The sequence below is a fragment of the Salmo trutta genome, chromosome 16 (genome assembly GCF_901001165.1).
Source record: "Salmo trutta chromosome 16, fSalTru1.1, whole genome shotgun sequence".
Lineage (NCBI taxonomy): Eukaryota > Metazoa > Chordata > Actinopteri > Salmoniformes > Salmonidae > Salmo > Salmo trutta.
Genome location: NC_042972.1, coordinates 44,273,895 through 44,288,294, shown reverse-complemented (window position 1 = coordinate 44,288,294; position 14,400 = coordinate 44,273,895). Strand labels below are relative to the sequence as shown.

At 46.1% G+C, this 14,400-nt stretch overlaps 1 protein-coding gene across 3 annotated transcripts in view; it reads left to right on the top strand.

Annotated features, from left to right (window-relative positions):
• Window positions 1–14,400, top strand: part of LOC115150816 (cadherin-4) — a 236,020-nt gene that overhangs the window by 156,738 nt on the left and 64,882 nt on the right. For 2 of the 3 annotated variants that reach the window (XM_029694508.1, XM_029694507.1), the window contains exon 5: window positions 7,526–7,708. In XM_029694508.1, coding sequence (XP_029550368.1) covers window positions 7,526–7,708 — 183 coding nt within the window. Of the gene's footprint in view, window positions 1–7,124; window positions 7,139–7,525; window positions 7,709–14,400 lie in introns of those variants that run through there. The other variant, XM_029694510.1, reaches the window with a different exon arrangement.

Sequence of the window (14,400 nt, the reverse complement as noted above, 5' to 3'; positions counted from 1 at the left end):
AATGCCCTGTCCTGTTATACAGGGCCCTCCTAATGCCCTGTCCTGTTATACAGGGCCCTCCTAATGTCCTGTCCTGTTATACAGGGCCCTCCTAATGCCCTGTCCTGTTATACAGGGCCCTCCTAATGCCCTGTCCTGTTATACAGGGCCCTCCTAATGCCCTGTCCTATACAGGGCCCTCCTAATGCCCTGTCCTGTTATACAGGGCCCTCCTAATGCCCTGTCCTGTTATACAGGGCCCTCCTAATGCCCTGTCCTGCTATACAGGGCCCTCCTAATGCCCTGTCCTGTTATACAGGGCCCTCCTAATGTCCTGTCCTCACATCCCTGGCCCTCCTAATGTCCTGTCCTCACATCCCTGGCCCTCCTAATGTCCTGTCTTCGCATCCCTGCCCCTCCTAATGTCCTGTCCTCACATCCCTGGCCAGGCATGGTGCCAGGATGTTTTCTCTCCCGGGGCTAAGGGGGGGTTTGACCAATAAGTGGGGGTGCTAAGAAAATTGTTGATTTTCATGACTTATTTATAAGGAAGTTCTAATTTTTTCAATAAAAGCAGAAATAGCTATCATAACGTCAGAAATGACATTAATAATATCCACACTGCAGCCACAACGAGAAGTGCGTTTACCTATTCCTGTCCACTGTGCACACATGGTGTAAAACGAGCTGGCTATCATCACAATCTTAGCCATTATATTTCTATTGCAAAAACACTTGTCGGCCGACTGGCCGACAATATGCATGCGTCTTCTTGTTCCATCCAGATCAGCGAGATGGAATCATGTTCCCACCACCGGACAGGCGCGCTCTGTCAATAAATAAAAGGCCTTTCAGTTACTCACCAAGTGTTGTTTTATAGAAGGACGATGTGTCTGTTGTGGTTCAGTGCAAATGAGTGTGTAATCTTCTGGGCATCCAGGGCCTTGGTTCTTTCTGTGTGTATAGACAGGCAGGCAAGGTAGCTGAGTCGAGGGTTCGTCCAGTATTTCATTCTGTATATCATGATGCATGTACTTAGCATCTCTAGTATTACCTGAGATTTTCTGTGCAACTGTTTTGTCGAATTTGCCTATGACCTGTAAAAGTTCAAGGAAGTTTCCCTGGTTGACAGCCGTGTCGTTTTCTATGTCTCCTCTCTGTCAAAGTCCCTGGTATGCAGTGAAACGCAATGACTCCACAACTGCTCTCATATACTCTCTGTTCTCTCTGACTGTTTTCGAATGTCCATCACTTAGAGCATTGCATGTTGTTGAGCCAGACTCTTTCTGAATAGTCCGTTCATTCCACGCTGTCATTGCATATTTATGCTCCACACTAGCGTTGTGTGTCTTGAACGAACTTGTGGCCATCTTCCAGTTCTGGTAGCCATCATGGGTAAATGTCGCCTTCTCTCCACCATGGTTTCCTGGACGTTGAAAGTGGCGGCATGCAAAGCAGAAAGCACGGTCCTTTGAAATAGAATATTCCAACCATTTGTAATCCTCATACCATCTACGATTGATGTAGCGATCCTGATGTCCAACTTTTGTGGCTGGATAACGCCGAAGAAGAGGGCGCCTTGGTTCTTCAACAGGTGACTGGCTTAAATCAGAGGGAGCGGTGGCTGTGCTAACAGTGCAACTAACGGTGGCTGTGGAGCAGCTAGCAGCGATAAACTGCTCTGGTGCTCCCTCACGTCGTGGCTCACGATTTTCCACCTCCGACTCATCTTCTTCTTCTTCTTTGGCCCCCGCGGAGACAGGGTCTGGATTTTCAATTCCTACCCGCACTCTTCTCTTGATCAGAAAACGGTCCATTGCAACTGGGCGAGATGGGCGACTAGCTAGCTAGAAGTTAGCTCACATGACATAGCCTAACGTGCGCGAGCACACACACCAGACTCCCCTCCCACCACCACCACAAACACACACGTCATAGGGCACACTCCCTCGCAGCCAGGGATCTGATTGGGAACAAAATGGCTGGTTATTAACTTTTTCATATTTCTTTATGTAAAAATGTTAAAATACTAAAACACCTGAGGGGCTGAACTGGGGCTATGCAGATTTGTGACGGGGCTATAGCCGTCCTAGCCCCGGTGTAGCGCCGTGCATGTCCCTGGCCGTCCTAATGTCCTGTCCTCACATCCCTGGCCGTCCTAATGTCCTGTCCTCACATCCCTGGCCGTCCTAATGTCCTGTCCTCACATCCCTGGCCGTCCTAATGTCCTGTCCTCACATCCCTGGCCCTCCTAATGTCCTGTCCTCACATCCCTGGCCCTCCTAATGTCCTGTCCTCACATCCCTGGCCCTCCTAATGTCCTGTCCTCACATCCCTGGCCCTCCTAATGTCCTGTCCTCACATCCCTGGTCCTCCTAATGTCCTGTCCTCACATCCCTGGTCCTCCTAATGTCCTGTCCTCACATCCCTGGCCCTCCTAATGTCCTGTCCTCACATCCCTGGCCCTCCTAATGTCCTGTCCTCACATCCCTGGCCCTCCTAATGTCCTGTCCTCACATCCCTGGCCCTCCTAATGTCCTGTCCTCACATCCCTGGCCCTCCTAATGTCCTGTCCTCACATCCCTGGCCCTCCTAATGTCCTGTCCTCACATCCCTGGCCCTCCTAATGTCCTGTCCTCACATCCCTGGCCGTCCTAATGTCCTGTCCTCACATCCCTGGCCCTCCTAATGTCCTTTCCTGTCCACCCTCCCTCACTCCCTTCACTCCCTCCTCTGTTTCCTTTGGAGAGGTAAAGCAATTAAACTCAAATTCACCAACAACAACAAAGCCACTGTGGAACAGCATTCTACCCCAATTCTACCCCAACTGTTTTCTCATTTCATTTGGGGATGCTGTTGTTCAATAGCAGGGGTATTCAACTCTTACCCTATGAGGTCCGGAGCCTGCTGGTTTTCTGTTCTTCCTGATCATGAATTACACCCCCCTGGTGTCCTAGGTCTAAATCAGTCCCTGCTGAGAGGGGAACAATGAAAAAACGAAATGAGTGGAACTGGCTTCGAGGTCCAGAGGTGAGTTTGAGGGTTCTGTAGTATTGATTAAAAGATTATTGTATACGGAACGATAATACAGAATTGCTTGCTCCCAGTTTCAAAAATAGATGTCTTCTACTCAGTGAGGAGCAGATTGAGGTTATAAAAGTATTGACTGAAACAGAGGAATGTTGTGAGGGCACAGACATTGAAATGTGTGAAATGCTGTGGCGGAGTTGTCATTTGAGCCACTGTCTCTGAGTCAATAGTGTTGAAAGGGAGAGGGAAGAACAATCAGATTACACCAAAATATAATCAACATGTAATGACAACAGTACAATTTTAAAAGGTGCTTAACCAGCCAAAAGATATTAGATGATTTAAAAGATAGAGGGCTCCATTACCAGGTAATTGCATATATTAAGTTTCAGAGCAGACATGTGTACAGGGACTCATTGGACTCCTATTATTATGTTCTATTAATAGTTGGCTTGATTTACCTCTTCCTAGATGAACTGTGCATAGTGCTTGGTATGTGTTGGTGTGTGCATTAGAGCGTATATATTTATATTGGATGTACATTTACATCTGTGAACATAGTTTGTCTACCTCCTGTTTAAGAGTATGAGGCATTAGTAGTGTCACTCTGGCTGCCAGGTACTCAGACTATGGTGCCCTACATGTCTACTGAGTCTGTATGCACATACCCCTTGCTAATTTCATGCTGCTCTGGTCTGCCTTCTCTTGCAGCTTAGAGGCAGAGAGTCCGTTATGCACCAGTACACTGAGTCTTACTTTTATCCCCCCTTCACCAGAATACCTGTTTGTGTTAGATTAGAGAGCAGAGACCCATACAGTAGTGGGGAGGGGTTTAGGACCTAGGGTCTTATTGGTCGGTGAGGTGGCAGTACAGGGTCTGAGAGTGAGGTCATGATGACTAGTCTATGTTGTGATTGCAGCCCAGTTCTACATCCACAAGAGGAATGTATCAATAGTCATAGTCTTCTTTAATTCCCTTGATTCTATAAGAGGTCAGATTTGTGATACCTGTCTTCTCTTGATTGTCCTGCTCCTCGCCCTCCACCCCCTGTTCACCACAGACCACTGCTCTGATCAGGCCTCGTCGGAGAGAACAAGCGTGGGAGAATGAAGGAGAGATAGAACAGCTCAAGATCAACAGTAGGATGGGAAACGAGCACATACTTGATATTGTGTAATTGAAAGGCCCTGTTTAGTGTTGCCTCCTGCTCTTCAGAATGACAACCTCCAGATGTCAGCTCCAGGGCTGCGGGGCTGACTGATGCCCCAGCGACATGCAGCCTGGCTGGGAGGAGAGAGCAGCCAGCTGGCCAGCCCGCTAGCTCTGGGCCTAGGGAGCTCCGGGTGGTTCTGGGACTGATTTCACACTCAAAGATCCCTGCTTGCGCACACACACACCCACACCCCCAACATACCTTTCTCACAGCACAAAGAGCCTGTTCCAGTTTCCCCTTTTTTCTTTGTAATTGTGGTGATGTTTGTCATTGTGCCAGCTTCGCAGGGCTATAATTTGCCATGCTGTTTGGAGTGTGAGTCACGTGGACACACTGCAGTGGTATCATCCATAGACAGGCTCTTTGCTCTGTTGTGGCTGCCTGGCACAGCGTTTGGAGGAATGTGGGAGTTTGCCAATGCAACAGCAATCAGATGCATCGACCCCATTATCAGCAGCCCTGATATCCTGCATTCGTCAGCAGACTAAGGTTCTGATAATGATGGCGAGCAGCAGTACTGTGTGAGTTATTCAACAGATATCGGAGGTGCCGATAAGGACTTTATCAGGGAGGGAGCACATGGGGTAGAAACAGGGGGTCTATGCAGCGGCAGGGAAGCCTTGGAGCATCATGGGTACCATCCTTACTCATCCTCACTTATCAGCATCTTTACATATCAACTCCACCCCCTCTGCTTTCTATCAATATAGGATCTCACATTTGATGTCTTTTTTCTCTGTTTTTCTCTTCCCCCTATTTCCTTTCTCTTTGTCTATGTCAAACACACAAATTCACGCATGCACGCGCACACACTACTTCCACCTGCCACCCATGAAAGTACTGGCACGCTCCCATCTCGCACCACTGCCCCTGTGCTGGTACCTGTGAGTGTTGTGGATGAGCGGAGCTGAAGCGAGAGTTATCTTATCTGGGCACCACATCTGGTCCCCTATCCCTCACTCTCCCCTCTCTCTCCTGCCCAGCTACCTTCATCACTGCTGCTATCAGGAGGCCTGCTGTAAAGCCCTGTAGTCAAATCCACTAAGCCGTGAAGAATTAAAACAAAGGGGGGAAATATACAGTATGTTTGCTCAGGTTTAGCTTGCATCTGTCTCTCTGTCTGACAAACCGTATGTGTATGGATAGGCTGACCTGCCCGCCGGTGATTAAAGTTTGAGTTGTGTGTGTGCGTGTCCTCTGAGTAGGTTTAACAGAAGGATTTCTGCTTGGCTTCAAGTCTACAGCAGCATGCATGTCTCTGTTTGTGGGGAGCAGGAGAAACAGCAGGATCACTGGATTACACAAACACTACCATCTCAGGCATGAGGACACAGCAACCCTCACTGGATAGATACCATATACACTTCCCAGAGGTCTACCAATGTATGCAGTATATCTTATAAACACATAGGGACAGATTTACAATGTGTTAACACCAGTGTGCGATGTACCTGTTAACATGAGGAGATAAAACATGAAAGAAAAAAAACCAAAAGTCAAATGAGGTATTAAGATTAGGGAAAGATGGCAAGGTGTAATGTATACTGAACAAAAATATAAACGCAACATGTAAAGTCTTGGACCCATGTTTCATGATCTGAAATAAAAGACCCCAGAAATGTTTCATACCCAAAAACCTTATTTCTCTCAAATGTTGTGCAGAAATGTGTTTACATCCCTGTTAATGAGCTTTTCTCCTTTGCCAAAATAATCCAACCATCTGACAGGTGTGGCATATCAAGAATCTGATTAAACAGCATGATCATTACACAGGTGCATCTTGTGCTGGGGACAGTAAAAGGCCACTGTAAAATGTGGAGTTTTGTCACACAACACACTGCCACAGATGTCTTAAGTTTTGTGGGAGTGTGCAATTATTATTATTTTTTAAATGTAACCTTTTTTTAACTAGGCAAGTCGGTTAAGAACAAATTCTTATTTACAATCATGGCCTACCGGGGAACTGCCTTGTTCAAAGGGAGAACGACAGATTTTTACCTTGTCAGCTTGGGGATTCGATCCAGCAACCTTTCGGTTACTGGCCCAACGCTCTGACCACTAGGCTACCTGCCGCCCTAATTGGCATGCTTACTGCAGGAATGTCCACCAGAGCTGTTGCCAGAGAATTTAATGTTACTTTCTCTACCATAAGCCGCCTCCAATGTCGTGTTAGAGAATTTGTTAGTACGTCCAACTGACCTCACAACCACAGACCAGGTGTAACCACGCCAGCCCTGGACCTCCACATCCAGCTTCTTCACCTGTGGGATCATCTGAGACCAGCCACCCGGACAGCTGATGAAACTGAGGAGTATTTCTGTCTGTAATAAAGCTCTTTTGCGGTGAAAAACTCATTTTGATTGGCTGGGCCTGGCTCCCTAGTGAGTGTGCTTGGCCTTTGCCCTCCCATGCCCAACCATAACTGTGCTCCCGTCCAGTCATGTGAAATCCATAGATTAGGGCCTAATGAATTTATTTAAATTGACTGATTTGCTCATATGATCTGTAACTCAGTAGAATTATTTCAATTGTTGCGTGTTGCGTTTATATTTTTGTTCATTATTATTAAAAACATGTTTTTGTATTTTATTCTCCTCTTTTGTCTAACAGTATTTACATGCGTACATGCTCTGGGAAACTAGTCTTTGCATATAATAGCAGTGAATTTGGCAATGATCTCACACACTGCAGGATCACTGTTGGTCCTCCTAACATTCTGATCTTGCTGTTATTAAAGTGATATTTCATCAATCCCTTTTCATTTGGAGTAAGGCCTCTTTCAGGGGATATGTCACGGAACGCGTCACACGGAGCACCATAGTTCTGAGACTCAGAAGGTCAAGTTGGAGACATCCAACTGTGATTTTTCAGACTGACATAGAAGTCAACCTCTGTGGACTGTGCAGAGGCAATTGGTAAGCTTTCTGCAAGACTAATGCCTGAAATTCATGCTAAGGCTGGGTCCTCTTAGGTGATTTGCCAAGTGCGTTAAGGTGAAAAGTCAAAAGCGTGGATTATATTTGAATTGGAAATCTATTTATTTTCATTCATTTGTGTATTATCTTCAAGAAACCGTGAATAGGTGTTTTATTCTGTTCCTTGTCATCTGACGAGGTTGATTTTCATGACAGATTAGTCACCTGTACTTTCCATACTCTACACTTTTAGAAGATGAACAAATAATTAATTGACACACTACTCCTTTCTATTGAGACTTTACATTGTGTAGTTGGCTCTCAAGTCATTGTTGATTACTGTCGGTCAGCCAATGTACAGTATGTGTTGATTTCTTGTCTTTTCAGATTGGAGTGGAGGATATGATTGCAAGGGCCTGGGACTCTAATCCCAGGGTTATCAAGTTTCCACGGAAACATCAAAGAAGCTCTTTTGCCAATAGTCTGAGACGACAGAAGCGAGACTGGGTCATCCCACCAATCAATGTGCCCGAAAACTCTAGAGGACCCTTCCCACAAATGCTTGTCAGAGTGAGTGACAGTTATCACACTTAACTGCACATCAGTAGTTCTTGATAAGTCGAAGTTGTCTTTTTAAAATGTTGAAAAGCTACTGTATATATCATCCTATTCTCAGTTGGTAGTCGCTTATGCCTGTGTTGTAAACTAGAAATTAGTTCATCGTCAATTCTGATAACAACAACTCGATCTTGCTCTGTTTTTGCTCCCGTGGATCATAAGGCTTTTTACTTTTATTTGAGCCAAAGCCAAAGACATCTTCAAGCCAGACATCCCACGTTTGTCTAAGGGTCACTCACCTAGGCAACTGAAGAGAAGGGTAGAATAGATCTCATACAATCACTATGAAGGGCTGAACAGAACACCACACTGGTAGTTTCTATCAAGGACCTTCAGCAGGTAAAGAGAATGATTTGAGTGGTGATGCGGCGCCAAGTGATTGGTCTGGTACGCCTTAAAACTCTACACAGACAGAGACCCAGACACACAGACAAGAGGATACAGACAGATGGACACACACACAGCGCTGCTTCACCAGTTGTTCAATGAATTTAGGAGTGTTTCAGTTGCTTGTGTGTGTGTATGCAGCCATGCAGGAGTTGTTTAAATGATGTAAACTAGCTCATTAGACAGCAGGGATTTTACTATAACTGTCTTAGAAGTGACAAACCAACTCCATTCCTGTTGGCATTATATGGCGTCTCTGTGGTTAGTTTTCTGTTAGCTCCATGGTTCCAGGATGGTCCTGGAAACTGTGTGCTGCCTCTGTTCAGACGTCCAGGCCAGGGATAGCTTTCTCTGGGCCACCACAGAGCTCCCTCACGCCCATTTGTATCGCGCGGCTTACACTCCCGGATTACTGAAATCGCCTTTCACCAACGAGTCGGCAAGAGGGCAGATTTTCCACCAAAGCAAAAAACACTCATTCACTCACCCACACAGAGACTACAGGAGCAGGGTGGATGAGGGGAGGCGTAGGATTGTACCACCCTGCTGGAGAAATGAACACCCCTTCATCTCCTTTCATCTCCTTCATATTCAGCGTCAGATGGTTGGGTTTACTGACACCCCGGTGGTTCCTTTGTGTGTGTGTGTGTGTGTGTGTGTGTGTGTGCGCAAGTGCATGCTTTGGTTATAGCCTTTAGCTGTAGTAAAATAGCTCTGTTCCTTAACCATGGGGGGGTGTGCATCACATCTGGGCCACCAGTGCGGTGTTAAATGCCCTCTTCTCCCTGCAACACCGCTTGGCGGACTGGGCCGTTCCATTGTGACAGCTAGCCAGTGAAGAGAGCAGAAGAGATTTAGTTCTTTATCTCTCTTGTCTTAGGGGGTTTTCACATTTAGTCCTCTTTAAAATAACCAATCTCAGTCCTCTTTAAAGTGAACTCTGGGGTAAAAAAAATAATCTAAATAACTCAGTTCTCTTTGTATTCACACTGCCCTGGCATTTGAATGAGGACTCAACTCTTTTGCCAGTTCACTTCACCTATTTTGTGGTCTGCGTCCTCTTTGCATTCACATTTCTATGTTTAGAAAGGATCCAGGATATTTTTCCAACATTCACTCAATGTACTCTGGGTTTTTAGAAAGTACAGGACAAGCCATTACATCAGAACAGCTAGATATACCTACACACTTCGTAAAAAATTGCTATCTAGAACCTTAAAGGTTCCCTTCTAAGAACCATTTTTGGTTCCAGGTCGAACCCCTTTGGTTCCAGGTAGAACTCTTTTAGGTTCCATGTTGAACCCTTTGCACAGTGGGTTCTATATGGAACCCAAAAGGGTTCAACCTGAATCCAAAAACGATTCTACCTGGAACCAAAAGGGTTCTCCTATGGGGACCCTTTTGGAAACCTTTTTTCTAGGAGTGTACTTACATTTTGGAAGCTAATACATTGCATTTTGTTAAAAGATTTGACATAATAATTGTAATCAGAAGATACTATTAACATGTACATCAATATTATTGGTAACAGAATAAATAGCAGAAGAAGAACTACAGATTAAATAATGTTGTAATTGAATATTGTACACCCAACGTAGGCTACTGCCCCTTTAAGAGCTAGAATAGATTTTCTACCCTATGTTGTGATTCTCACCCAATATGTTGGTGTCTTCTCACACTATTCAAACCCCACTATCAAATAAACTGCTTATGAAGTGCTCTTAGCCTGTAGATCACATATTGCAAACAAATAATATGAACAAAAAATGCACACATATTTGGACATTTCTGTGCATGCTTGACAATCTCTAATCAATATCCAAAAAAGGGTTTTCCGCAAACCTGAACATTATCATCTTTTCTCTTTTGTGGGACCAATGTGAGGGTTATGGGAGGGGAAATGGTGTTGCAGTCCCCAAGCCTGGGGAGCGTTGTGTTCACATTGCCCTAAAAAAGGGAACCGGACTGAGGAATTCAAGCAAACTGAACTCAAACCGCTTCAGTTCGGTTTGCTTCGGGGGCTCTTTTGAAGGGTCTGTGTTCCCTTGGAGTGTTCACACTGCACGGAAATTGGCTGAAAGGGACCAAGTGTGAAAACGCCCTTAGAGGTGGTCGAGAACAACCTCTGTGGCTACAGCAGCACACTGACAGCACACTGATACCTCCACACGTCCAGAGCTGTAGAAACTCTCCGACTATCTCTCTAGCTCTTTTATGAGGTGAGACAGTCCCACACAGTCAGATTCACCAGGGTTCACAACTTAAAGTAATTCCCTGTTTTCATCTGAGGAACCTTCACCAGGTCAGCCGGTTTGATTCAGTTTCCATCAACACAAGTAATATGAGGCCGCAGGAGGTAAATGTGCCTGAGTTATTGTTTGTGATTTGTTTAACCCCAATTACATCCAAAACAGAGTCTGGATAATAAACACTAAACAATAAACACACAACATTCATGATCAGCCAGTTGGTTTCTAATTAGGGACTGTTCTCTGTTGTAAGTCCATTAGTGCTGGCTTGGTCTGCTGTCCACTTTAATCATCTGATTTTACTGCTCTTTCCAGGGATGTCTGGCTCCGGCCATATCCTTATTATCCTCACCTACCACTTTCACCACCACCCACCACCACCCACCTCCATCACCACCACCCACCACCACCCACCTCCATCACCACCACCTCCACCACCCACCACCACCCACCTCCATCACCACCACCTCCACCACCTACACCACCAACCACCACCAATACCACCACCAATACCACCACCACCTACACCACCTCCATCACCACCACCCACCTCCAACACCTCTACCACCTCCACCACCCATCACCTCCACCACACACCACCACCATCACCCATCACCATCATCACCCATCACCACCACAACCCACCATCACCCACCACCATCATCACCCATCACCACCACAACCCACCATCACCACCCACCATCATCACCCATCACCACCACCATCACCAATCACCACCACAACCCACCACCATCACCCATCACCACCACAACCCACCATCATCACCCAACACCACCACAACCCACTACCACCATCACCCATCATCACCCACCACCACAACACACCACCCACCACCACTAACTCCACCACCCACCACCACAACACACCACTACCGCCACTAACTCCGCCACCCACCACCACACACCACCACCACCACCACCACCATTTGACCTAGATAGTTTGTGTGTATGCATTGATATGTAGGCTGCATGTGCCTTTTCAAAAAAATGTACAGTTGAAGTTGGAAGTTTACATACACCTTAGCCAAATGCATTTAAACTCAGTTTTTCACAATTCCTGACATTTAATCCTAGTAAAAATTCCCTGTCTTAGGTCAGTTAGGATCACCACGTTATTTTAAGAATGTGAAATGTCAGAATAATAGTTGAGATAATGATTTATTTCAGCTTTTATTTCTTTCATTACATTCCCAGTGGATCAGAAGTTTACATACACTCAATTAGTATTTGGTAGCATTGCCTTTAAATTATTTAACTTGGGTCAAACATTTCAGGTAGCCTTCCACAACCTTCCCACAATAAGTTGGAATTTTGGCCCATTCCTCCTGACAGAGCTGGTGTAACTGAGTCAGGTTTGTAGGCCTCCTTGCTCGCACACACTGTTTCAGTTCTGCCCACAAATGTTCTATAGGATTAAGGTCAGGGCTTTGTGATGGCCACTCCAATACCTTGACTTTGTTATCCTAAAGCCATTTTGCCACAACTTTGGAAGTATGCTTGGAAGACCCATTTGCGACCAAGCTTTAACTTCCTGACTGATGTCTTGAGATGTTACTTCAATATATCCACATAATTTCCTGCCTAATGATGACATCTATTTTGTGAAGTGCACCAGTCCCTCCTGCAGCAAAGCACCCCCACAACATGATGCTGCCACCCCCGTGCTTCATGGTTGGGATGGTGTTCTTTGGCTAGCAAGCCTCCCCCTTTTTCCTCCAGACATAACGATGGTCATTATGGCCAAACAGTTCTATTTTTGTTTCATCAGACCAGAGGACATTTCTCCAAAATCGACGATCTTTGTACCCATGTGCAGTTGCAAACCATAGTCTGGCTTTTTTATGGCGGTTTTGGAGCAGTGGCTTCTTCCTTGCTGAGTGGCTTTTCAGGTTATGTCGATATAGGACTTGTTTTACTGTGGATATAGATACCTTTGTACCCGTTTCCCCCAGCATCTTCACAAGGTCCTTTGCTGTTGTTCTGGGATTGATTTGCACTTTTCGCACCAAAATACGTTCATCTCTAGGAGACAGAACGCGTCTCTTTCCTGAGCGGTATGATGGTTGCGTGGTCCATGGTGTTTATACATGCGTACTATTGTTTGTACAGATGAACGTGGTATCTTCAGGCGTTTGGAAATTGCTCCCAAGGATGAACCAGACTTGTGGAGGTCTACAATTGTTTTTCTGAGGTCTTGGCTGATTTCTTTTGATTTGCCATGATGTCAAGCAAAGAGGCACTGAGTTTGAAGGTTGGCCTTGAAATACATCCACAGGTACACCTCCAATTGACTCAAATGATGTCAATTAGCCTGTCAGAAGCTTCTAAAGCCATGACATCATTTTCTGGAATTTTCCAAGCTGTTTAAAGCACAGTCAACTTAGTGTATGTAAACTTCTGACCCACTGGAATTGTGATACAGTGAATTGTGAGTTAAATAATCTGTCTGTAAACAATTGTTGGAAACATGACTTGTGTCATGCACAAAGTAGATGTCCTAACAGACTTGCCAAAACTATAGTTTATCAACAAATTTGTGGAGTGGTTGAAAAACACATTTTAATGACTCCAACCTAAGTGTATGTAAACTTCCAACATCAATTGTAGTTATGTCCTTGAGCTGTTCTTGTCTATTGATGTTCTGTATTATGTTTAATGTTTTGTGTGGACCCCAAGAAGAGTAGCTGCTGCTTTTGCAACAGCTAATGGGGATCCTAATAAAATACCACCCACCCACCACCACTACAACCAACCACTACCACCACCCACCATCACCACCTCCGCCACCCACCACCAGCCTCCGCCACCCACCACCACCAGCCACTACCACCACACTCCGCCACTCACCACCACCAGCCACTACCACCACCCACCACCACCAGCCACTACTACCACCACACACCGCCACTACCACCACCACCACCAGCCACTACTACCACCCATCGCCACTACCACCACACACCACCACCCATCACCACAAGCCACTACCACCAGCCACTACCACCACACTCCGCCACCAACCACCCACCATCACATCCCACCAACCACCACCCACCATCACAACACACCACCCACCACCACAACCCACCACCGCCACCTATCACCACCACCACCATCACAACCCACCACCACAACCCACCACCGCCACCTATCACCACCACCACCATCACAACCCACCACCACCCACCACCGCCACCACCCACCACCACCATCACAACCCACCACCACCCACCACCGCCAACCATCACCTCCACCACTCACCATCACAACCCACCAGCCCCCCATCACCTTCCCCACCACCCATCACCTCCACCACTCACCATCACAACCCACCACCCCCACTACCACCACCCACCACCGCCAGCCATCACCTCCACCACCACCATCATCACCATCCACCATCTCCTCTCGTTCTCTCTCTCCCCTGGGCAGTGCTGAAAATCCAATGCTGGGCAGTGCTGGGCAGTGGTGTGTTGGTCCAGGATCGGTTTATGAAACACGTTTATAAGGGACATTACTGCATGACACATTGAGTAAACCCCTTCCCCTTATGAACAGAGGGGAAATTATCAGAGTGAAACTAACAGCCCCAGCATACCACTGCAGAGAGGTTTAATGTGCAATTCACTCATGATCAATCTCAAGAAGTGTTGCTTTGGTGGCAATGGTTTACCATTGTGGTAGAATGCAATATGCTTCCGATGCCTTCACTGTCAAATAAATTTTTGCTCATGACAGAGGGAAGTGGAATAGAAATAGAGATTGAAAAACAGCTAGGCCTAAATAGATAGCAGATAGAGGGAGCAGAGAAATGAAAGAGAGAAAAGGGGACAGTTGAGATAGGAGGAGAGAGGGAGATATAAGCCATTTGAAGAGCATAGTAAATCTGTGAGGTGAGAGAGAGCAGCATTAGTTTCAGGCCATTTGTGGCAGTCGCATCTCAACTGTCTCCTCCAGCACCTAAGACTGGACCCAATGAGCCACATCT